A 24,125-nucleotide genomic window follows, 5' to 3' on the forward strand; every position below is an offset into this window, starting at 1 on the left:
CACAGCAATTTACAGCAGTCAGTAATCCAACCAACCTTCACATTTTGGGGCACAAGACAACTCCAGTACGCTCAGGGATTACCCTTGTGGACACAGGAAGAACTCCACATTGACAGCAAAGAAATCAGGATCAAACCTGGAGCTGTGAAACAGCAGTTCTACTAGCTGTGCTACAATACTGTACTATAGCCGGCTGAAGCTCTTCTCACCATTATTGCATATCTTACTCTAAACCACTTTTTAATATTCAGGAGGAACACATAAAATCAGAAAATTTTCAATATGTGCTGCATACTAACAAGGTGAATAGAAAGTTATAACCAGAGGGAAGATCTGCTTTTTAACAATTCCACAAATCAATACACAGTATACAAAAATTCTGAGAACTTTATTTATAAAATTATCATCAGTAACTATTTTTCTATTTCCATTGAAGAATTAATGAATTAATGAATTTCTGCCTGATCCTTTTTTCCCTTCTCTCTCTATTCTCCAGATGAAAACACTATATAACTTTTGGATTATTGTATAAAATCGTAAGTAAGAGACAGCATCCTGAGAATTTTATGGCTTTTACTTTTAACATGCATAATTGTATCGCTGTTTTGTTTTAATGCAATTCATTAAGAAAAACACACCTCAATTCATACAAGTCAATTTTCCAAAGATATAAAATATACTTACAATACAATCATTTCTGAATTACATCACATGCTACGTACAGTATAAACAAAAATTGAATTTTATATGCATACTCTACGAAAGATAAAATCCAGTCATAATATACCAGCATATTCCTCAGCTTTTGGAGAGAAGTTGATTACACGTAACCTCCTGAACACAATATTCTAAGGAAGAATTCTATAACATTTCATATTTATTGTAGCAATTTATAGTTAGAGTTATAGTCAAGAGTTTTACAGCACAGAAATAGGCTATTTAGTCCATGCCAATTTGATCTTCTGCCTATCTGCACGTGGGCAGTTTCCCTTCAAACCCCTCATCCATGTACCTATGTAAACGGCTCTTCAATGTTACAATTGAACTGTGTAAGTTTAACCCTAGCTTGTCCTCCCATCACTTATGGCTCACATCCTAGAAGCAAAACACAAATCTCATTAATTATTCAAATATTGTGAAGAATCAGATTCTGATACAAATGATTACCAATCTCTAGCCATAAAATTGGTAGTGAACTTCCAAGCACTTCTACACAGAAGAATAGTAGAGGTCTGAAAGTCTTTTGCAAAATGATGGTATTTCAGTTGTTAGATTTAAACCTAAAATTGATAAATCTTGTTAATTTATGGGGTAATGGAGAACAAGTTTTGTCAGAAGATGTGCTTTGTGAGAGGCCCAAGTTATGACTCTCCAGAATTCTCTAATTCTCTGATTCTTTACTCCTCTGTGCTCACTTAAGATCTTCCTTAAAGCACAATTCCATTTCCGATTTTAGAAATTCATCCTGATATTTTATAGCTTCCTGTCACCACTTGATAGTGGTTGTACTAAAGCTGTTATATAAAGAGAAACTGTTGTCAGAGTGCAATATCCTGCCGCCAGTAGTGGTAAAAACTGAGATACAATTACATCATTTAAAGGGCAGTGGACAGGTGATTGGGTAGGAAGGATAATGAAGGAGACAGATCCAATGCAGGTCAAAAGAATTAATGTTTCCACACTGAGCAATCTGCAATGGTTCAACATTTATATTTCTGCTCATAAAATTTCAGAATTTTGAATAGGCCACTTAGGTATAAAACTTCTTAAACTCATTATCCTCAAGGAGAATACTTTACACCTTTTATTACACACCCATCATGATTTGTTGTTGTACAAATGCTCAAGTAACAATACACAACACACATTTTTCAGGAGAGTCAAATGCAATGAAAGCATACCTCACTACTTCACTTCTTTAACCATGGAAATGGCAAAACCAAGACTTTAAAAAAAAAAGGGGACATAGAAAGTATTCTACTGGTTGGGAGTCTAGACCTAGACAATATTATTTAAAGGCTGAGTCAGGTGTTATAGGAGTGAAGTTGAGCCCTTTTGCAGAGTGGTGAAGACGGCCTGGAACTCCTTCAGTTACAAGCAGTAAGTGACACTGTGCAACTGAAAACACTTGGGGACAGACAGGACTATCACTATCTTCACTGAAAATAATTGCTCACAGCTCAATACTTATTTCTCCATCTTGTGCCGCCCTGCATTAACCATTCTTCAGGTCTGCCGTTAATCAGCATTCAAAGTGAGTGCTTCCTACTCTATTCATCATCATCAGACCCAAATGAAAGCAAACTGCTGTTCTTCACTTGCTTAGATTTATTTCCCAAACTTTTAGATTCTGTTTGGTCACCAGCATCTTCCTTCTTCTTTTTGCTTGATGTGGTGAACATTCCTGTGACTTTATTATCCAAGGATCGCTTTGAAGGCTTCCGAAACACAATCTTGCCACCATCTGGCTGTAAGTTTTCAGCTGAAGCACAGAATAATTCAAAGTTTTTTGGTAAGAAAAATAATGCTTAAAACAGTAAATATTTGTATTAACATTCTACTATACCATAGAGTCCCAAGCAATCCAACTCTATGTGGTCAGTCATTTGGGACTGTGATGAAAAAAAAATTCTTTCACTTTGAAAGTAATGAATTATTGGAGGCTGTAGATGTTTGGTCATTGTATGTAGGGTAGCGATAAATGGACCCTGAGGAAATCACTAGATCTGGGGATCAAGGGAATGTGCATAAAGTAGGACAGTGTGATTAGTCTGAATGGTCAAGCAGGTTTAAGGCTTGTATTGTCTACAAAGAAAGAAGAGCCTGAATCTTTGTAGCCTCTTTATTGGCCTTAGGATGTTCCATAGTGCTTTATAGCAAGTAAATACCCTTGTAGTGTGGTCATTGTCATAACATGGGGAACATCTCTTTGTAATATATTCCTATTCCTTCTACATTTTGTGCAGTACTGCCAATAGAGCATCCTGTAAATAACTAATTATTTGGAAATGTTCTCTACTTAGCAGCTTATTGGTAAAGTTTTTGATAATTTTCAATTACTTCAATCCAGAAACAGTAACTTCGGTAAACAACAGCCTCCACTTGTCCCACCACCTGGTGAGAACCAGATATCTGTTCTGTCCACTCACCACTCCCCACCTCAGCCTTGACTTGTTCCAGTTAGGTGGTCCACAGTTTTAATTTCTCCAGGCCAACAGGAGCATCAGGAGTGAGGTGGAGTCTCGGTCAGGAGGCAGCCACACTACGTGCTACACTGCCATGCTGTGGCTGGCCCTCAGTAGGAAGTGCACTGGAAATCTGGTTTGGAATTCAGCAGCACAGAAACAGGTTCGGTAGCCCAGTTTGTCCACACTGACCATGATGTCTACCTAAGTTAGTCCCATTCAGCATACACAAAATGCTGGTGGAACACAGCGGGCCAGGCAGCATCTATAAGGAGAAGCACTGTCGACGTTTCGGGCCGAGACCCTTCGTCAGGACTAACTGAAAGGAACAATACGAAGAGATTTGAAAGTAGTGGGGGGAGGGGGAAATGCGAAATGATAGGAGAAGACCGGAGGGAGTGGGATGAAGCTAAGAGCTGGAAAGGTGATTGGCGAAAGTGATACAGAGCTGGAGAAGGGAAAGGATCATGGGACGGGAGGCCTCAGGAGAAAGAAAGGGGCAGGGGGGAGCACCAGAGGGAGATGGAGAACAGGCAGGGTGATGGGCAGAGTGAGAGAAAAAAACAAACAACTAAATATGTCAGGGATGGGGTAAGAAGGGGAGGAGGGGCATTAACGGCGGTTAGAGAAGTCAATGTTCACGCCATCAGGTTGGAGGCTACCCAGCCGGTATATAAGGTGTTGTTCCTCCAACCTGAGTGTGGCTTCATCTTGACAGTAGAGGAGGCCATGGATAGACATATCAGAATGGGAATGGGACGTGGAATTAAAATGTGTGGCCACTGGGAGATCCTGCTTTCTCTGGCGGACAGAGCGTAGGTGTTCAGCGATACGGTCTCCCAGTCTGCGTCGGGTCTCACCAATATATAAAAGACCACACCGGGAGCACCGGACGCAGTATACCACACCAGCCGACTCACAGGTGAAGTGTCGCCTCACCTGGAAGGACTGTCTGGGGCCCTGAATGGTGGTGAGGGAGGAAGTGTAAGGGCAGGTGTAGCACTTGTTCCGTTTACAAGGATAAGTGCCAGGAGGGAGATCGGTGGGAAGGGATGGGGGGGGGGGGGGGAACAAGTGGACAAGGGAGTCGTGTAGGGAGTGATCCCTGCGGAAAGCAGAAAGGGGGGGGAGGGAAAGTTGTGCTTTGTAGTGGGATCCCGTTGGAGGTGGCGGAAGTTACGGAGAATTATACATTGGACCTGGAGGCTGGTGGGGTGGTAGGTGAGGACAAGGGGAACTCTATCCCGAGTGGGGTGGCGGGCGGATGGGGTGAGGGCAGATATGCCGGAAATGGGAGAGATGCGTTTGAGAGCAGAGTTGATGGTGGACGAAGGGAAGCCCCTTTGTATAAAAAAGGAAGACATCTCCTTCATCCTGGAATGAAAAGCCTCATCCTGAGAGCAGATACGGCGGAGATGGAGGAATTGTGAGAAGGGGATAGCATTTTTGCAAGAGACTGGGTGGGAAGAGGAATAGTCCAGGTAGCTGTGAGAGTAGTAGATATCAGTAGATAAGCCATCTCTGGAGTACGGCTTATAGTAGATATCAGTAGATAAGCCGTCTCCAGAGATGGAGACAGAAAGATCAAGAAAGGGGAGGGAGGTGTCGGAAATGGACCAGGTAAATTTGAGGGCAGGGTGAAAGTTGGAGGCAAAGTTAATGAAGTCGACGAGCTCAGCATGCGTGCAGGAGGCAGCACCAATGCAGTCGTCGATGTAGCAAAGGAAAAGAGGGGGAGATGGATGCCCGTATAGACTTGGAACATGGACTGTTCCACAAAGCCAACAAAAAGGCAGGCATAACTGGGACCCATGCGGGTGCCCATGGCTACACCCTTGGTTTGTAGGAAGTGGGAGAAGCCAAAGGAGAAATTATTGAGAGTAAGAACTAACTCCGCTAGATGGAGGAGAGTGGTGGTAGAGGGGAATTGGTTAGGTCTGGAATCCAAAAAGAAGCGAAGAGCTTTGAGACCGTCCGGTTGGGGGATGGAGGTGTATAGGGACTGGACGTCCATGGTGATAATAAGACGGTGGGGGCCAGGGAACTTAAAATCAATGAAAAAATTCAAAGCGTGAGAAGTGTCACGAACGTAGGTGGGAAGAGATTGAACAAGGGGGGATGAAACAGTGTCAAGGTATGCAGAAATGAGTTCAGTGGGGCAGGAGCAAGCTGAGACAATAGGTCTACCTGGACAGGCAGGTTTGTGGATCTTGGGTAGGAGGTAGAAACGGGAAGTGCGGGGTGTGGGAACTATGAGGTTGGTGGCAGTGGATGGGAGATCCCCAGAGCTGATAAGGTTGGTGATGGTATAGGAGACAATGGCCTGGTGCTCCTTAGTGGAGTCATGATCAAGGGGTAAATAAGAGGAGGTATCAGAGAGTTGTCGCTGTGCCTCGGCCAGGTAGAGGTCAGTACGCCAGACAACAACAGCTCCCCCCTTATCAGCAGGTTTTATAGTGAGGTTGGGATTGGTGTGGAGGGAGCGGAGAGCAGAGTGTTCGGAAGGAGTGAGGTTGGAATTGGAACAGGGTGTGGTGAAGTCAAGATGGTTGATGTCCTGTCGGCAATTAGCAATAAAGAGATCCAGAGCAGGCAGAAGACCAGAGCGGGAGAGAAGGGTCATCGGTGGGGGTAGGAGAGTCCTTGTCAAAGAAATAAGCTCGGAGACAGAGCCAGCAGAAGAAGAGTTCAGTGTCATGGTGTATGCGGAACTCGCTGAGGTGTGGGCGAAGGGGGACAAAGGTGAGGCCCTTACTGAGGACAGAGCGCTCTGCCTCAGAGAGTTGAAGATCGGAGGGAATGGTAAAGGCCTGGCACGGATAAGAGATGGGATCAGAGGGGGGAGGGAGGCTGGTAGTGTCAGTGGAGAGGGAAGTGTTGGGGTGAGAGGAAGATGGAGCCTCTGAGGGCCCAGGAGCTGACGATGGGATCTGAGGGAGAGGGGATTGCAGAGTGATGGTGGGGGAAGGGGAGACGGGAGTCACAATCGCAGCATGTGAAGACCCGGCCTGGAGTTCAAGGCTGGAGTCGCAGTCGGTAGTTGCGCAATCGCTTTGAAGCTGTCCGTGGTCGATGGAACCTGCGTTGATGGTGCTGGAGTCCGGGTTTTGAATATGCCCTGTGTTTCTGGGACAGCCGAGATCTACGGCCGGGGCCAATCCATGGCCGTCCTATTCATTTGTGTTTTGCTCGAATATCGTTAAGTCTTCCCTATCTATGTATGTACCTATCTGATGGCCTTTTAAATGTAATTGTACCTGCTATAGCTTCCTCTGGCAGTTCACTGCACATACATACCAAAAACCTGCCCCCCAGAACCCCTTTAAACCTCATCTGAAATCTACATGCTTTAGTTTTACTTTGGGAGAAGTGTGCCGATGCAGTAACTCGTCACTGCGCAAAGCTGCTGAGAAGATTTAAAAAGAGAGGAATTTCAGCGGGACACGAGGCAATCTGCAGATGCTGGAAATTCAAACATCACACACAAAATGCTGGTGGAACACAGCAGGCCAGGCAACATCTATAGGGAGAAGCACTGTCGACGTTTCGGGCCGAGACCCTTCGTCAGGACTAACTGAAAGGAAAGATAGTAAGAGATTTGAAAGTAGTGGGGGGAGAGGGAAATGCGAAATGATAGGAGAAGACAAGAGGGAGTGGGATGAAGCTAAGAGCTGGAAAGGTGATTGGTGAAAGTGATACGGAGCTGGTGAAGGGAAAGGATCATGGGACGGGAGGGAAGCCTTGGGAGAAAAAAAGGTGGAGGGGAGCACCAGAGGGAGATGGAGAACAGGCAGAGTGAGAGAAAAAGAACAAACAACTAAATATTGTCAGGGATGGGGTAAGAAGGGGAGGAGGGGCATTAACAGGTTAGAGAAGTCAATGTTCATGCCATCAGGTAGTCCATGTTCCAAGTCTACACCAGTATCTGTCCCCCCCCTTTTCCTTCGCTACATCGATAACTACATTGGTGCTGCCTCCTGCACGCATGCTGAGCTCGTTGACTTCATTAACTTTGCCTCCAACTTTCACCCTGCCCTCAAATTTACCTGGTCCATTTCCGACAACTCCCTCCCCTTTCTTGATCTTTCTGTCTCCATCTCTGGAGACGGCCTTTCTACTGATATCTACTATAAGCCTACAGACTCTCACAGCTACCTGGACTATTCCTCTTCCCACCCAGTCTATTGCAAAAATGCTATCGCCTTCTCACAATTCCTCCGTCTCCGCCGCATCTGCTCTCAGGATGAGGCTTTTCATTCCAGGACGAAGGAGATATCTTCCTTTTTTAAACAAAGGGGCTTCCCTTCTTCCACCATCAACTCTGCTCTCAAACGCATCTTTCCCATTTCCCGCATATCTGCCCTCACCCCATCCACCCGCCACCCCACTCGAGATAGGGTTCCCCTTGTCCTTACCTACCACCCCACCAGCCTCCGGGTCCAACGTATAATTCTCTGTAACTTCCGCCACTTCCAACGGGATCCCACTACAAAGCACAACTTTCCCTCCCCCCCCTTTCTGCTTTCCGCAGGGATCGCTCCCTATGCAACTCCCTTGTCCACTTGTCCCCCCCATCCTTTCCCACCGATCTCCCTCCTGGCACTTATCCTTGTAAACGGAACAAGTGCTACACCTGCCCTTACACTTCCTCCCTCACCACCATTCAGGGCCCCAGACAGTCCTTCCAGGTGAGGTGACATTTCACCTGTGAGTCGGCTGGTGAGGTATACTGCGTCCGGTGCTCCCGGTGTGGCCTTTTATATATTGGTGAGACCCGACGCAGACTGGGAGACCGTATCGCTGAACACCTACGCTCGGTCCGCCGAGAAAGCAGGATCTCCCAGTGGCCACACATTTTAATTCCACGTCCCATTCCCATTCTGATATATCTATCCATGGCCTCCTCTACTGTCTAGATGAAGCCACACTCAGGTTGGAGGAACAACACCTTATATACCGGCTGGGTAGCCTCCAACCTGATGGCGTGAACATTGACTTCTCTAACCGCCGTTAATAACCCTCCTCCCCTTCTTACCCCATCCCTGACATATTTAGTTGTTTGTTTTTTTTCTCTCACTCTGCCCATCACCCTGCCTGTTCTCCATCTCCCTCTGGTGCTCCCCCCCTCCCCCTTTCTTTCTCCTGAGGCCTCCCGTCCCATGATCCTTTCCCTTCTCCAGCTCTGTATCACTTTCGCCAATCACCTTTCCAGCTCTTAGCTTCATCCCACCCCCTCCGGTCTCCTATCATTTCGCATTTCCCCCTCCCCCCACTACTTTCAAATCTCTTACTATCTTTCCTTTCAGTTAGTCCTGACGAAGGGTCTCGGCCCGAAACGTCGACAGCAATTTCAGCGGGAGATTCAGTTGGGAGAAGTGTGAAGATGCAGTAGCTCATCATCACACAAGGTTGCTGAGGAAGTTCCAGAATAAAAGGGAGACATTGTCTAGTGGAGTGTTCGCCGAAGGAGCGTGAGACAGAACAACGGGGCTTTGCTGAGGATGGGCTGAGGTGAGGTCAGGAAGTAAGTTACTTTTGTATCTCTTTTTTCCTGTAACTTAAGAATAGTAGGTATGACTGCAAAGCCAATTTTATGCTCTGGGTGTCAGATGTGGGATATCTGGAAGACTTCCAGCCTTCCTGATGGCCACAGGAGCTAGGGGCATTAAGCTGCAGCTGCTTAGAGACCAAGTTCGGGAACTAGGGCTGCAGCTTGATGACTTTTGGCTTATTAGGGAGAGTGAAGAGGTGATCGATAGGAGCTACAGGCAGGTAGTCACACCAGGGCCACAGGAGAGGGAGAAGAGGGTGATTGTCAGGAGAGGGAAGGGAGAGCGTCAGGTAGTGGAGAGCACCACTGTGGCTGTCCCCCTTAACAATAAGTACTCCATTTTGTGTACTGTTGGGGGGTGTACTGTGGGAAGCAACAGTGACCGTGCCTCTGGCACTGAGTCTGTCCCCGTGGTGCAGAAGGGTGGGGAACGGGAGAGGGTGGCAACAGTTACAGGGGATTCTATAGTTATGGGGACAGATAGATGAATCTGTGCACGCAGAGAAGAAACACGAATGGTAGCACGGATGTTTCTGAACGTGTCCACAATATGCTTAAATGGGAGGGTAAGCAGCCAGAGGTCGTGGTACATATTGGTACCAATGATACAGGTAGAAAAAGGGTGGCCACCAACCTCCAATTTACTCTAAACCTACATTAATCCCTATTTCATTCTTCCCAAATTCATATCAACTCCAACATTCCACTACACAAACTCAGAACAATAAACAGCAGTCAGTAATCCAACCAACCTTCACATTTTGGGGCACAAGACAACTCCAGTACGCTCAGGGATTACCCTTGTGGACACAGGAAGAACTCCACATTGACAGCAAAGAAATCAGGATCAAACCTGGAGCTGTGAAGCAGCAGTTCTACTAGCTGTACTACAATACTGTACTATAGCCGGCTGAAGCTCTTCTCATCATTACTGCGCTGAAAGATTTTGGGTATCTTACTCTAAACCACTTTTAATATTCAGGAAGAACCCATAAATAAGTATGCCTGATGTTGTTTTATGTGAAAGAAGAGAAGTGAGTGCAGTTACTATTACAAGGGAGAAGGTGCTCAAAAAGCTGAAAGACCTAAAGGTACATAAGTTACCTGGACCAGAGGAACTGCAACCCAGGGTTCTGAAAGAGGTGGTGTTAAGAGATTGTGGTGGAATTAGAAATGATCTTTCAAAAATCATTGGACTCTGGTATGGTACCAGAGGACTGAAAAATAGCAAATGGTACTCCACTCTTTAAGAAAGGAGGTAGGTAGCAAAAAGGAAATTTTAGACCAGTTAGCGTGCCCTCAGTGGTTGGGAAGATGTTGGAGACAATTGTTAAGGATGAGGTGATGGAGTACTTGGTGACACAGGACAAGATAATACAAAGTCAGCATAGTTTCCTTTAGGGAAAATCCTGCCTGATGAGCCTGTTGGAATTCTTTGAGGCGATTACAAGTAGGATAGATAAAGGAAATGTAGTGGATGTTGTATATTTGGACTTTTAGAAGGCCTTTGACAAGGTGCCACACATGAGGCTGCTTACCAAGTTAAGAGCCCATGGTATTACAGGAAAGTTACTAACATGGTTAGAGCATTGACTGATTGGTAGGAGGCAGCGAGTGGGACTAAAAGGATCCTTTTCTGGTTGACTGTGACTAGTGGGGTTCTGCAGGGGTTGGTGTTGGGACCACTTCATTTTATGCTTTATATAAATGATTTGCAATAGATGGCCTTCTGGCCAAGTTTGCAGATGATATGAAGATTGGTGGAGGGGCAGGTAGTGTTGAGGAAACAGGTAGGATGCAGAAGGACTCAGACAGATTAGGGGAATGGGCAAGAAAGTGGCAAATGAAATATAATGTTGGAAAATGCAGTCATGCACTTTGGTAGAAGAAATAAATGTGTGGATTATTTCCTAAACAGGGAGAAAATCCGGGAATCCAAGATGCAAAGGGACTTGGGAGTCCTTGTACAGAACACCCTGAAGGTTAACTTGCAGGTTGAGTCGGTGGTGAGGGAGGCAAATGCCATGTTAACATTCATTTCAAGAGGTCTGGAATACAAGAGCAAGGATGTGATGCTGAGGCTTTATAAGGCCCTGGTGAAGCCTCACCTTGAGTATTGAGCCCCTCATCTTAGAAAAGATGTGCTGGCATTGGAGATTGTCCAGAGGAGGTTCACAAGCATGATTCCAGGAATGGAAGGGTTATCATACGAGGAACATTTGATGGCTCTGGATCTGCACTCGCTGGAATTCAGAAGGACTGGGGGGGGGGTTCTCATTGAAATCTTTTTTAAGTTGAAAGGCCGAGACAGAGTAGATGTGGAAAGGGTGTTTCCCATGGTGGGAGAGTCTAGGACAAGAGGGCACAGTCTCAGGATAGAGGGGAGCCCTTTCAAAACAGAGATGCAGAGAAATTTCTTTAGCCAAAGGGTGGTGAATTTATGGAATTTGTTGCCACATGCAGCTTTGGAGGCAGAGATCGATAGGTTCTTGACTGGACATGGCATCAAAGGTTGTAGGGAAAAGGCCGGGAACTGGGGTTGAGAAGGAGATTAAAAAAGGATCAGCCATGATTGAATGGCAGAGCAGACTTGATGGGCCAGATGGCCTAATTCTGCTCTTATGTCTTATAGTTCAAGTTATGTCTTCCCAACTTGAATGAGTTTTTGACAAGGTGACGAGAGAAACTGATGAAGGTAGAGCAATGGATGTTGTCAATATGTGGGGCATATTATCCAGTGAATAGAAAATTAAAACCAGAGGGAAGATCTGCTTTTAAACAATGCCACAAATCAATATATGGTATACAAAAATTCTGAGAACTTCATTCTATAGATATGCTATGTATGCCCACAAGAAAGTGAATTTCAGGTCTGCTTATGGTGACATACAGTTGCAAGAAAATGTTTGTGAACCCTTTGCAATTACTTGGTCTTCTGCATTAATTACTCATAAAATGTAGTTTCATCTTCACCGAAGTCACAATAACAGACAAACAGCCTAAACTAATACACTCAAAAAAGTATGTGACTCTTTGGGGTAATGCCTTCTGCAGTCTGGAGTCATGTGTTCCAACAATGAAATGAGATTGGAGGCGTGGTTTGTACAGGTGCCCCGCCCTATAAAAAAGATACACAAAGTCGGGTTACTGACAGAGCCGGCTCCTCTCAAGATAGATCTGTTTATGCACACCGTGATCAAAATGACTTTCAGAGGACCTTAGAAGAATTGTAGAGATGCATCAAGCTGGAAAAGGCTACAAAAGCATTTCTAAAGACCTGAGTGTTCATCAGTCCACAGCAAGAGAAACTGTCTACAAATGGAGGAAATCCAGTACCGTTGCTACTCTCCCTGGGAGTGGCATCCTGCAAAGATCACATCGAGAGCCCAATGTGCAATGCTGAAGGAGGTGAAAAGGGTAAAAGGCCTGTTGCGATCTCTAGAACTTGCTAAAGCCTCTGTTCATGTGTCCACTATAAGTAAAGCACTGAAGAAGAACGGTTTCATGGAAGGACACCAGGAAACTGCCGCTCTCCAAAAAAAACACTGCTGCACGTCTCAAGTTTGCAAAAGACCAGCTGGATGTTCCAGACAATGTTCTGTGGACAGATGAGACAAAAATTGAAACTTCTGGCAGAAATGCACACCACTATGTTTGGAAGAAAAAGGGCACTTCACACCTCATCCCAACTGTGAAGCATGAATGAGCATCATAATGTGGGGATTATGATGTGGGCAGTTGCTGCCTCAGAGCCTGGAGAGCTTGCAATCATTGAGGGAACAATGAATTCAAAATTATATCAAGACATTTTATAGGAGAATGTCAAGATAGCAGTCTGTCACCTGAAGCTTAATAATTGGATGATACAACAAGACAATGATCTGAAACACTAGAGTAAATCAACAACAGAATGGTTTAAAAAGATGAAAACTCGTGTTTTTGAATAGCCAAGTCAGAGTCCAGACATTACGCCAATTGAGATGCTGTGGCATGACCTGAAAAGGACTGTTCATAGTATCCCAAAAATATTGATGAATATTGAGAAATGGTCTAAAACTCTCTTTGCAAGTCTGATCAGCAACTACAGGAAACATTTGGTGAGGGTTATTGCTGCTAAAGGAGATTCTACCATTTATTAAATTCAAGGGCTCACGTACTTTTTCTAGCCTGGACTGTGGATAATAAAACAATGTGTTCAACAAAGACATGGAAAGTACAATTGTTAGTGTGTTATTAGCTTAGGCAGATTGTATTTGTCTATTAATGTGACTTAGATGAAGATCAGACCGCACTTTATGAGTCATTAATGCAGAAAACTAGGTAATTGCAAAGGGTTGCCTGGATTAGGGAGCATGCATTATGAGAATAGTTTGAGTGAACTCGGCCTTTTCTCCTTGAAGCGGTAGAGTATGAGAGGTAACCCGATAGAGGTGTACAAGATGATTAGAGGCATCGATCGTGCGGATAGTCAGAGGCTTTTTCCCAGGGCTGAAATGGCTAGCATGAGAGGGCACAGTTTTAAAGTGCTTGGAAGTAGGTACAGAGGAGATGTTAGGGGTAAGTTTTTTTATGCAGAGAGTGGTGAGTGTGTGGAATGGGCTGCCAGCAATGGTGATGCAGGCGGATACGATAGGGTCTTTTAAGAGGTTCCTGGATAGGTACATGGAGCTTAGAAAAACAGGGGGCTATGGGTAACCCTGGGTAATCTCTAAAGTAAGTACATGTTTGGCACAGCATTGTGGGCCAAAGGGCCTGTATTGTGCTGTAGGTTTTCAAGGTTTTTATGTTTCTAACTGTAAGTGTAATTATGAAGAAAGCATGAGAGTGTCTCTACTTCCTTTGGAATTTGTGAAGATTCGGCATGACATCTAAAGCTTTTACAAACTTCTATAGATGTGTGGTGGAGAGTATATTGATTGGCTGCATCACAGCCTAGTATGGGAACACCAATGCCCTTAAAATCCTACAAAAAGTAGTACATACAGCCAGTCCATATTGGGTAAAGCCTTCCCCACCACAGAGTGTTGTTGCGGGAAAGCAGTATCCATCATCAGGGATGCCTACCACCCAGATTATGCTCTCTTCTCACTGCTGCCTTCAGGAAGAAGGTACAGGAGCCTCAAGACTCACACCACCAGGTTCAGGAACATTAGGCTTTTGAACCAAAATAGACAGCTTCACTTGCCCCATTACTGAACTGTTCCCACAATCTACGGACTCACTTTCAAGGACTCTTCAGGTCATTATTTATTTATTGACTGATTGAGATATAGCACAGTACAGGCCCTTCCAGCCCTGCGAGCTGTCCCAGCAGTCCCCCGATTTAACCCTAGTTAGTCATGGGATAACTTACAATGACCAATTAATCTATCAACTGGTATGTGTTTGGACTGTGAGAGGAAACCAGAGTACCTTGAGGAAACCCACATAGTCACGGGGAGAACATATAAACTGTTTCCAGGCAGCACTGGGCCACCTGTACTGTAAAGCGGTCATTGTGTTATCCACTACGGTACCGTACCGCCCGGCTGGTGATGACTTTCATTGATTCTATTCTGGTTATTGGATTTATTGAGTATGCCCGCAAGAAAATGAAACTCACTGTACTATCTGGTGACATACATGTACCTTGATAATAAATTTACTTTGAACTTTAGACACGAGTATTAGTGGGGTTGAGTAATCATGGGTAAATCTTAAATGATAAATATGAGTTAATTATTACAGCATCAGTTTCTATAATGAGCACTGGCTGAAGTATTAGTTTCTGCAATACTACTGCAAGAAATGTGTGAGAACACTGGATAAAGACGAGACAACAATCCAGCTTTGACAATGAAGATCTGAGCTGCGGAAGTAGCCGTGCCTCTAGCCAAGTCCGTTACAGGGGTTGGTATCTACCCAGCAACGTAGAAAGATGCATTCTATTTGCACAAGGCAAGACCACCTAATCCATCCAATTACTAACAGTCTATTCTCTTATCATTAGCAAAATAATGGAGGCTGTCAATGATGCTGAGTTTACGCGCACTCATTTGCTTGTAACCTGCTCAATCTGGGTTTTGCTGGAATCACTTTGCTTTCGACTTCATTACAGTCTTGGCCCAAAAATCTACTAAAGAGCACCAAGCCTAAGGTGAGATGAGATCAATTGCTCTTGACGTTAAAGCGATATTTGACCGAGTATGGCATCAGTGTACCCTGAAGTCAAGTCAATCGTGTGTTAAAAGGCCGTAAAAAAATCTCTACTGGTTAAGTAAAATATAGCTCAAACTGAGGAGCTGAATTTATTTCTCACAGGATGAAGGGTCCTGAACCTGAAATATTGACTGCTTTTCTCCATTTTATATCATTTCAGATTTTCCACATTTTTAAAAATTTCTACACAACAGATGGCAGCTGTGGTCAATGGAGGCCGACCATCCCAGATCACTGCAGTTTTTCAGGGCAGTGACTCAAATACGCCCTTTTTCAGCTGCTTCAACAATGACCTTCCTACCATCACCAAGTAAAGAGAGATGATTTCCCAAAGTTCAATTCCATTTAGGACTCAATAAATAAAACTGCACACACCCACATTCAGCAAGACCAAGACAAGCTGATTTGGAAATAGAAGAACCAAGCAATGACCTTATCCACCGTGAGAGCCTCGACTTCATCAGCATTACAGTCGTTAAGCCCCCATCTACATCGAGGTCAACGTGTACCAGAAATTTGACTGTGTCCTTCACAGAAACATTGTGGAGGCAAAGGCAGGTATGAGACTGAATATTCTACAGCAAGTTACTCATGTCCTGACACTCCCAGGCATAGGATGGGAGCATGATGAAATATTCATCATTTGCCCAGTTGATTTGAAGAGCAGCCCACCCTAACCATTAACCTGAACATTTTTTTCCTCCATCATCAGACCATAGTGGCTGTTTATTGCACCATCAACAAATACTTCCCTGGTCTCTGTCCAACCCACAACACATGCCACCAAGAAGGACAAAGGCAGCAGGCGCTTGGGAACACCATACTCTGTCATATGCTGTCCTAACAGGATAATATATTGTTGGTTCTTTATCATGGTAGAGAGTTTAGTGAGGGAAGCCGGTATTGAAAGCACTGCATTAGTCAGATCTGGATAAGGGCTTCAGCAGAAATGTGTTAAAACGAGGAAGACACTGGGCAGTGTTACGTTAATGAAATAGCTAATGTCACTGATGGTATGGGTACATTTTCTGAATGTCAAATGACAACAGTGTTACAAATGGTTTGGTTAAGTTTCAGATATTTGCCAGGGCTAGAAGCTGATGTGCAAATTAGTTGCTGAACAAAGCTATGAAAGAAAATGTAGTGAATGACACATTTTAAATTGCAGCAAGAGGTGGAGAGGGAAGCGGTAAGAGAAGCTCGGAGAGAAGCTGTTTTTCTTTTTAACTGATCGGGGCAAAGAGGCGCGTGACGTAGCGTGCCAAAGGTTTAAAAGAAAGACCGCCATATACAGCAGCCATCGTCGGAGTGGACTGAAGCAGAGTGGGGCGTCTTTGACTCAATCAGGTTTCGGCGAGGACAGGCAGAGGCAAGGTTTGAATGGAGCACAACTGCGCAAGCGCGTGAAAGTCGGCCTCTGAGATCAGCAGGGGAATTAAAAAAGCAAGCAGAGGCTGAGTACGAGCTTCACTCCAGGTGAGGTAAGGCTGGGCAAGCTCCTTTAATTAATCTAATTAGATTAGGAGTAGGTAATGGAGGCAGCAGTTAGGGCAGTTGAGTGCTCCGTTTGCAGTACGTGGGAAGTCAGGGCGAGCACAATTGTGCCTGATGACTACACCTGTAAAAGGTGCATCCAGCTGCAGCTCCTGACAAACCGTGTTAGGGAATTGGAGCTGGAGCTGGATGAACTTCAGATCATTCGGGAGGCAGAGGCAGAAATAGAGAGGAGTTTCAGGGAGATATTCACCCCTAGGAGTCAGGAGACAGGTAGTTGGGTGACTGTCAGGAGAGGGAAGGGAAATAGACAGGAAGAGCAGAGCACCCCTGTGGCCATTCCCATCAACGATAAGTATACCGTTTTGGATACTGTTGGTGGGGATGACCTACCAGGGACAAGTTGCAGTGGTTGTGTCTCTGGCACCGAGACTGGACCCTCAGCTCAGAAGGGAAGGAGGGAAAAGAGGAGAGCAGTAGTGATAGGGGATTCGATAGTTAGAGGGACAGATAGGAGGTTCTGTGGAAGAGATCGAGAATCCCGGATGGTCTGTTGCCTCCCTGGTGCCAGGGTCCATGATATCTCGGATCGAGTTCTCAGTATTCTCAAGAGGGAGGGTGAGCAGCCGGATGTCGTGGTCCATGTAGGGACCAATGACGTGGGTAGGAAGAGTGAGGAGGTCCTGAACGGTGAGTTTAGGGAGCTAGGTGCCAATTTAAAGGACAGGACCTCCAGGATAGCAATCTCAGGATTGCTACCAGTGCCACGTGCAGGTGGGTTTAGAAATAGTAAGATTGTGCAGATCAACACGTGGCTGAAGACATGGTGCAGGAGGGAGGGATTCAGATTTATAGATAATTGGGCAGTTTTCCAGGAAAGGTGGGACCTGTTCCGGCAGGACGGTTTACAACTGAACTGGAGGGGGACAAATATTCTTGCAGGTAGGTTTGCTAGAGAGGCTCCAGTGGATTTAAACTAGATATGAGGGGGGAGGGGAACCAGAGTGTAGGAACAGATGTATAGGAGAAGGAAGAAAAAGACAGTAAAGTTCTTTGTACTGTTGGAGATAAACAGAGAGGAGGAGGTGGAGAATTTCTTAAATGCATTTATTTTAATGCTAGGAGCACTGTAAGAAAGGTGGATGAGCTTAGAGCATGGATTGATACCTGGAAATATGATGTTGTAGCTATTAGTGAAACATGGTTATAGGAGGGGTGTGATTGGCAACTAAATATTCCTGGATTTCGTTGCTTCAGATGTGATGGAATCTGACGGACAAGAGGGGGAGGTATTGCGTTGCTTGTCAGAGAAAATATTACAGTGGTGCTCTGGCAGGATAGATTAGAGGAGTCATCTAGGGAGGCTATTTGGGTGGAATTGAGGAATGGGAAAGGTGTAGTAACACTTATAGGGGTGTATTATAAGACAACCTAATGGGGAGAGAGAATTGGAGGAGCAAATTTATAAGGAGATAGCAGATATTTGTAGTAAGCACAAGGTTGTGATTGTGGGAGATTTTAATTTTCCGCACATAGACTGGGAAGCCCATACTGTAAAAGGGCTGGATGGTTTGGAGTTTGTAAAATATGTGCAGGATAGTTTTTTGCAGCAATACATAGAGGTACCGACTAGAGAAGGGGCAGTGTTGGATCTCCTGTTAGGGAATGAAATAGGTCAGGTGACGGAGGTATGTGTTGGGGAATACTTCGGGTCCAGTGACCACAATGCCATTAGTTTCAATATAATTATGGAGAAGGATAGGACTGGACCCAGGGTTAAGTTTTTTTATTGGAGAAGGGCTAACTTTGAGGAGATGCCAAAGGATTTGGAAGGAGTGGATTGGGACAATTTGTTTTACGGGAAGGATGTAATAGAGAAATGGAGGTCTTTTAAAGGTGAAATTTTGAGGGTACAGAATCTTTATGTTCCTGTTAGGTTGAAAGGAAAGGTTAGATTTTTGAGAGAGCCATGGTTTTCAAGGGATATTAGAAACTTGGTTAGAAAAAAGAGAGATATCTACAATAAATATAGGCAGCATGGAGTAAATGAGGTGCTCGAGGAATGTAAGAAGAATCTTAAGAAACAAATTAGAAAAGCTAAAAGAAGATACGAGGTTGCTTTGGCAAGTAAGGTGAAAATAAATCCGAAGGGTTTCTACAGTTATATTAACAGCAAAAGGATAGTGAGGGATAAAATTAGTCCCTTAGAGAATCAGAGTGGACAGCTATGTGTGGAGCTGAAAGAGATGGGGGAGAGTTTGAACAAATTCTTTTCTTCAGTATTCACTAAGGAGAAGGATATTGAATTGTGTAAGGTAAGGGAAACAAGTAGGGAAGTTATAGAAACTATGACGATTGAAGAGGAGGAAGTACTGGTGCTTTTAAGGAATATAAAAGTGGATAAATCTCCGGATCCTGACAGGATATTCCCTTGGACCTTGAGGGAAGTTAGTGTGGAAATAGCAGGGGCTCTGACAGAAACATTTCAAATGTCATTAGAAACGAGGATGGTGCTGCAGGATTGGCGTATTGTTCATGTGGTTCCATTGTTTAAAAAGGGTTCTAAGAGTAAACCTAGCAATTACAGGCCTGTCAGTTTGATGTCAGTAGTGGGTAAATTAATGGAAAGTATTCTTGGAGATAGTATATATAATTATCTGGATAGACAGGGTCTGATTAGGATCAGTCAACATGGATTTGTGTGTGGAAGGTCATGTTTGACAAATCTTATTGAATTTTTTGAAGAGGTTACAAGGAAAGTTGACGAGGGTAAAGCAGTGGATGTTGTCTATATGGACTTCAGTAAGGCCTTTGACAAGTTTCTGCACGGAAGGTTAGTTAGGAAGGTTCAATCGTTAGGTATTAATATTGAAGTAATAAAATGGATTCACCAGTGGCTGGATGGGAGATGCCAGAGAGTAGTGGTGGATAACTGTTTGTCAGGTTGGAGGCCGGTGACTAGTGGTGTGCCTCAGGGATCTGTACTGGGTCTAATGTTGTTTGTCATATACATTAATGATCTGGATGACGGGATGGTAAATTGGATTAGTAAGTATGCAGATGATACTAAGATAGGTGGTATTGTGGATAATGAAGTAGGTTTTCAAAGCTTGCAGAGAGAGTTAGGCCAGTTAGAAGAGTGGGCTGAACGATGGCAGATGGAGTTTAATGCTGCTAAGTGTGAGGTGCTACATTTTGGTAGGAATAATCCAAATAGGACATACATGGTAAATGGTAGGGCACTGAAGAATGCAGTAGAACAGAGTGATCTAGGAATAATGGTGCATAGTTCCCTGAAGGTGGAATCTCATGTGGATAGGGTGGTGAAGAAAGCTTTTGGTATGCTGGCCTTTATAAATCAGAGCACTGGGTATAGAAGTTGGGATGTAATGTTAAAATTGTACAAGGAATTGGTAAGGCCGAATTTGGAGTATTGTGTACAGTTCTGGTCACTGAATTATAGGAAAGATGTCAATAAAATAGAGAGAGTACAGAGGAGATTTACTAGAATGTTACCTGGGTTTCAGCACCTAAATTACAGAGAAAGGTTGAACAAGTTAGGTCTTTATTCTTTGAAGCGTAAAAGGTTGAGGGGGAACTTGATAGAGGTATTTAAAATTATGAAGGGGATATATAGAGTTGACGTGGATAGGCTTTTTCCATTGAGAGTAGGGGAGATTCAAACAAGAGGACATGAGTTGAGAGTTAGGGGACAAAAGTTTAAGGGTAACACAAGGGGGAATTTCTTTACTCAGAGAGTGGTAGCTGTGTGGAATGACCTTCCAGTAGAAGTGGTAGAGGCAGGTACAGTATAGTCATTTAAGGTAAAATTGGATAGGTATATGGACAGGAAAGGAATGGAGGGTTATGGGCTGAGTGCGGGTCAGTGGGACTAGGTGAGAGTAAGCGTTCGGCACGGACTAGAAGGGCCAAGATGGCCTGTTTCCGTGCTGTGATTGTTATATGGTTATTCCAGGATCAAGTATACTTACATTTCTCTGAACTTTCAGTGTTCTGTTTGAACTTTGCTGCTTCTTCAGCAGTCAGGTCTCCTTGACGGAGCACTACTACTTGTGGCTGCTCATCTTCTGCATCGCTTGGCCCACTGTCACTGTCAACTGGAGCAACTTGCTGCTTCTGAAAGATCGATGTAAAACATCCCATGGCATTACATGGAAGAAGATGACATCTACTTCTCAATCAAAGCCACCAAGACATCTTCGTCCACTTTCACGTTGATTCTTATGGGATCATGCAGTGTGCAGACTGTCCATCACAATTCTTGGCTTACAATGATGCCCCTATCTCAGAAGCACAAACTGCAGACACAGTTATAATGCCAGAAAGCACACTGAGGTATCAAAGTCAGAGAGTAATTCAGTTATCTTGAAATGAATGTTATCATTGCATTGGCCTTCCGTAACACCAACTCAACCTGCACGTTAATCTCTGGGAAATCCTGCACAAGAAGTCCCTTGCACATCTGATTTTTAAATAGTCTACACCTTTATTCTAATCATAAACAAGACAATTTGACCATAACTGCTGGTACAGTACACATTAAAAACGAGATGTTTCTCAGGACCGTGGTGCTGCATGAAACAATACAAAAACTACACTGAACTACATAAAACAACACAAAAACTACACTAGACTACAGACCTACCCAGGACTGCATAAAGTGCACAAAACAGTGCAGACATTACAATAAATAATAAACAAGACAATAGGCACAGTACAGGGCAGTAGGTTGGCGTCAGTATATTCAATCAGGCTCATAAGGCAAGACCCGCCTTTCACAAAGCCATGCTGACTACTCTTAATCATATTATACCCCTCCAAATGTTCATAAATCCTGCCTCTCAGGATCCTCTCCATCAACTTACCAACCACTGAAGTAAGACTCACTGGTCTATAATTTCCTGGGCTATCTCTACTCCCTTTCTTGAATAAAGGAATAACATCCGCAACTCTCCAATCCTCTGGAACCTCTCTGTCCCCATTGATGATCATTGCCAGAGGTTCAGCAATCTCCTCCCTCGCCTCCCACAGTAGCCCGGGGTACATTTTGTCTGGTCCCGGCGACTTATGCAACGATGCTTTCCAAAAGCTCCAGCAAATCCTCTTTCTTAATATCTGAATGCTCCAGCTTTTCAGTCTGGTGAAAGTCATCACTACAATCACTAAGAGCCTTTTCCATAGTGAATACTGAAGTATTCATTAAGTACCTCTGCTATTTTCCTCTGGTTCCATTCACACTTCCCCACTGTCACATTTGATAGGTCCTATTCTTTCACATCTTATCCTCTTGCTCTTCACATACTTGCAGAATGCCTTGGGGTTTTCCTTAATTCTGCCTGTCAAGGCTTTCTCACGGCCCTTTCTGGCTCTCCTAATTTCCTTCTTAAGCTCCTTCCTCGTATCCTTATAATCTTCTAGATCTCTAACATTACCTCACTCTCTGAACCTTTTGTAAGCTTTTCTTTTCTTCTTTGACTAGATTTATTACAGCCTTTGTACACTACAGTTCCTGTGCCCTACCATAACTTCCCTGTCTCATTGGAACATACCTATACAGAAATCTACACAAATATCCCCTGAATATTTGCCACATTTCTTTTGTACTTTTCCCTGAGAACGTTTCCAATTTAAGCTTCCAATTTCCTGCCTGATAGCCTCATAATTCCCCTTACTCCAATTAAACACTTTTCTAACTTTTCTGTTTCTATCTCTCTCCAATGCTATTGTAAAGGAGACAGAATTATGATCACTATCTCCAAAATGCTCTTCCAGTGAGAGATCTGACACCTGACCAGGTTCATTTCCCAATAGCAAATCAAGTACAGCCTCTCCTCTTGTAGGCTTATCTACATACTGTGTCAAAAATCAGAGGTGCAGAGAGACTTTGAAGTCTTCGTACAAGACTCCCGGGTTAACTTACAGGTTGATTGTGTGGCAAAGAAGGCATTTAAAATGTTGGCATTTATTTCAAGGAGAATAGAATATAAAAGCAAGGAAATAATGCTGAGGCTTTTATAAGACACTAGTCAGGCTGCACTTGGAGCATTGTCACCAGTTTCTCAAAAAGGATGTATTGTCATTGAAGACTGTCCTGAGGAGGTTCATGAGGATGATTCCAGAAATGAAGGAGTTAACATCTGAGAAGTGTTTGGGTCTGTACTCACTGTTGTTTCGAAGAATGTGGGTGAATCTTATTGAATCCTGCTGAATGTTGAAAGGACCAGATAAAGTAGATGTGGAAAGAATGTTTCCTATGGTAGAGGTATCCAGAACTAGAGGGCACAGCAAAATTGAGGGTCAATCTTTTAGAAGAGGTGAGGAATTTTTTTTTAAAGACAGAGAGTAATAAATTGTGGAATGCTCTGCCACAGACAGCGGTGGAGGCCAAGTCCATGGGTATATTCAAGGTGGAAGTTGATAGTTTCCTGATCGGTCTGGACATCGAAGGATATGGCGAGAAGGCAGGTGTATGGGGTTGAGTGGGATCTATGATAAGCCATGGTGGAATAGCAGAGCAGACTGAATGGGCTGAATGGCCTAATTCTGCTCCTATGTCTTATGGATGTCCTTTGTCACCTGTCCACATCACTGGCCTTTAAACATGAAGTGATGGCCTGACCTCTAACTCCTCCACATTCCTGCCCCTAAACCATAACCTGAATTCTAAGACCCCTCATCACTGTCCCTAAATCCTAACGTGGCCAAAACTCAGTAAGTCACAGAAACCAGCCACCCCTCCATGGATTCAGTCCCTACTTCTCCCTTCCTCAGGAAGCAGCCACTGTAAACAAAAATCCCTCAAACTGTTGTCCCTATCAGAGAAAATGTTATAAAAAATCAGGAAGCAGGTACTATCAAGCTCAAGGACAGTTTCTAGTCTGCTTTTATAAGACCATCCAACTTCAATAAGATGGACACTCGACCTCCCAATCTCCTTTGTCCCGTCCTTTAACCAGACTGTCTACCTACAATGCACTTTGTCTGAAACCGTAACACCCTATGCTATCGCTTTCCTTTGTACTACCTCAATGCAATGATATGATCATCTATATGGAGACGTGAAAAGAGTTCACTGTGCTCAGCACACCTATAAACCGATTTAGAGATCATAGATAGGGTTAATGTCGGCAATATTTTCCCAGGGTTGGAGACACAAGAACTAGGTTTAGGTAAGAGGGGAGAGATTTAATAGGAACCTGAGGGACAACATTTTCACCGAAAGGATTGACCAGTAAGTACAGTTGCCAGAGCAACGCAGACAAAATGCTGGAGGAACTCAGCAGGCCAGGCAGCATCCATGGAAAAAAGTCCAGTGGAGGTTCCTCCAGCAGACCGGTATTTTGTGTGTGTTGCTCATTCTCTCTTGTTGATGGCTGCCACAGGAAGTGGCTGAGGCCGGTACAATTACGGTGGTTACAAATAGGGAAGGTTTGGGCTCAGGCCGGACCCACCTTGGTGTTGACGGTCGGTCCTGGCGAATAGCCAACACCCTCCTTGAACCTGCGGATGAAGGCAGGCTCCGGCTTCACGAACGACACGTTATTCTTTCGGTTCATACCGCCGTCTCCCTCCGACTGCGTTTGCTTTGTGTCACGTGCAGCGGGCCAGCATCCATCTTTGTGACGTCACCAAGATGGCTTCGGCCGGAGCGGCAACACGAGAGCCTGGTAACGTGA

General features: G+C 44.3%; 1 protein-coding gene across 1 annotated transcript; it reads right to left on the bottom strand.

The window, feature by feature from the left end:
- Positions 1-369: 369 nt before the first annotated feature.
- On the bottom strand, positions 370-24,083 carry kiaa1143 (KIAA1143 ortholog). Its single transcript, XM_073072972.1, has 3 exons — positions 23,901-24,083; positions 20,421-20,565; positions 370-2,482 (listed from the first exon to the last, which is right to left on the bottom strand). Exons 1-3 carry the CDS (start codon positions 24,003-24,005, stop codon positions 2,271-2,273), a joined length of 462 nt encoding a protein of 153 aa, XP_072929073.1. The 5' UTR covers positions 24,006-24,083; the 3' UTR covers positions 370-2,270.
- Positions 24,084-24,125: the final 42 nt, after the last annotated feature.

This window comes from Hemitrygon akajei, chromosome 20 (assembly GCF_048418815.1).
Source record: "Hemitrygon akajei chromosome 20, sHemAka1.3, whole genome shotgun sequence".
NCBI classification, from domain to species: domain Eukaryota; kingdom Metazoa; phylum Chordata; class Chondrichthyes; order Myliobatiformes; family Dasyatidae; genus Hemitrygon; species Hemitrygon akajei.

Bases quoted from the DNA above. Each gene is read 5' to 3' on its own strand.
- kiaa1143 (XM_073072972.1), bottom strand. From the start codon at position 24,005: ATGAACCGAAAGAATAACGTGTCGTTCGTGAAGCCGGAGCCTGCCTTC. The intron at 20,566-23,900 runs GTGGGTCCGGCC...TCGATCTTTCAG, and splicing joins GACCGACCGTCAACACCAAG to AAGCAGCAAGTTGCTCCAGT. The intron at 2,483-20,420 runs GTAAGTATACTT...TCTGTGCTTCAG, and splicing joins CACTGAAAGTTCAGAGAAAT to CTGAAAACTTACAGCCAGAT.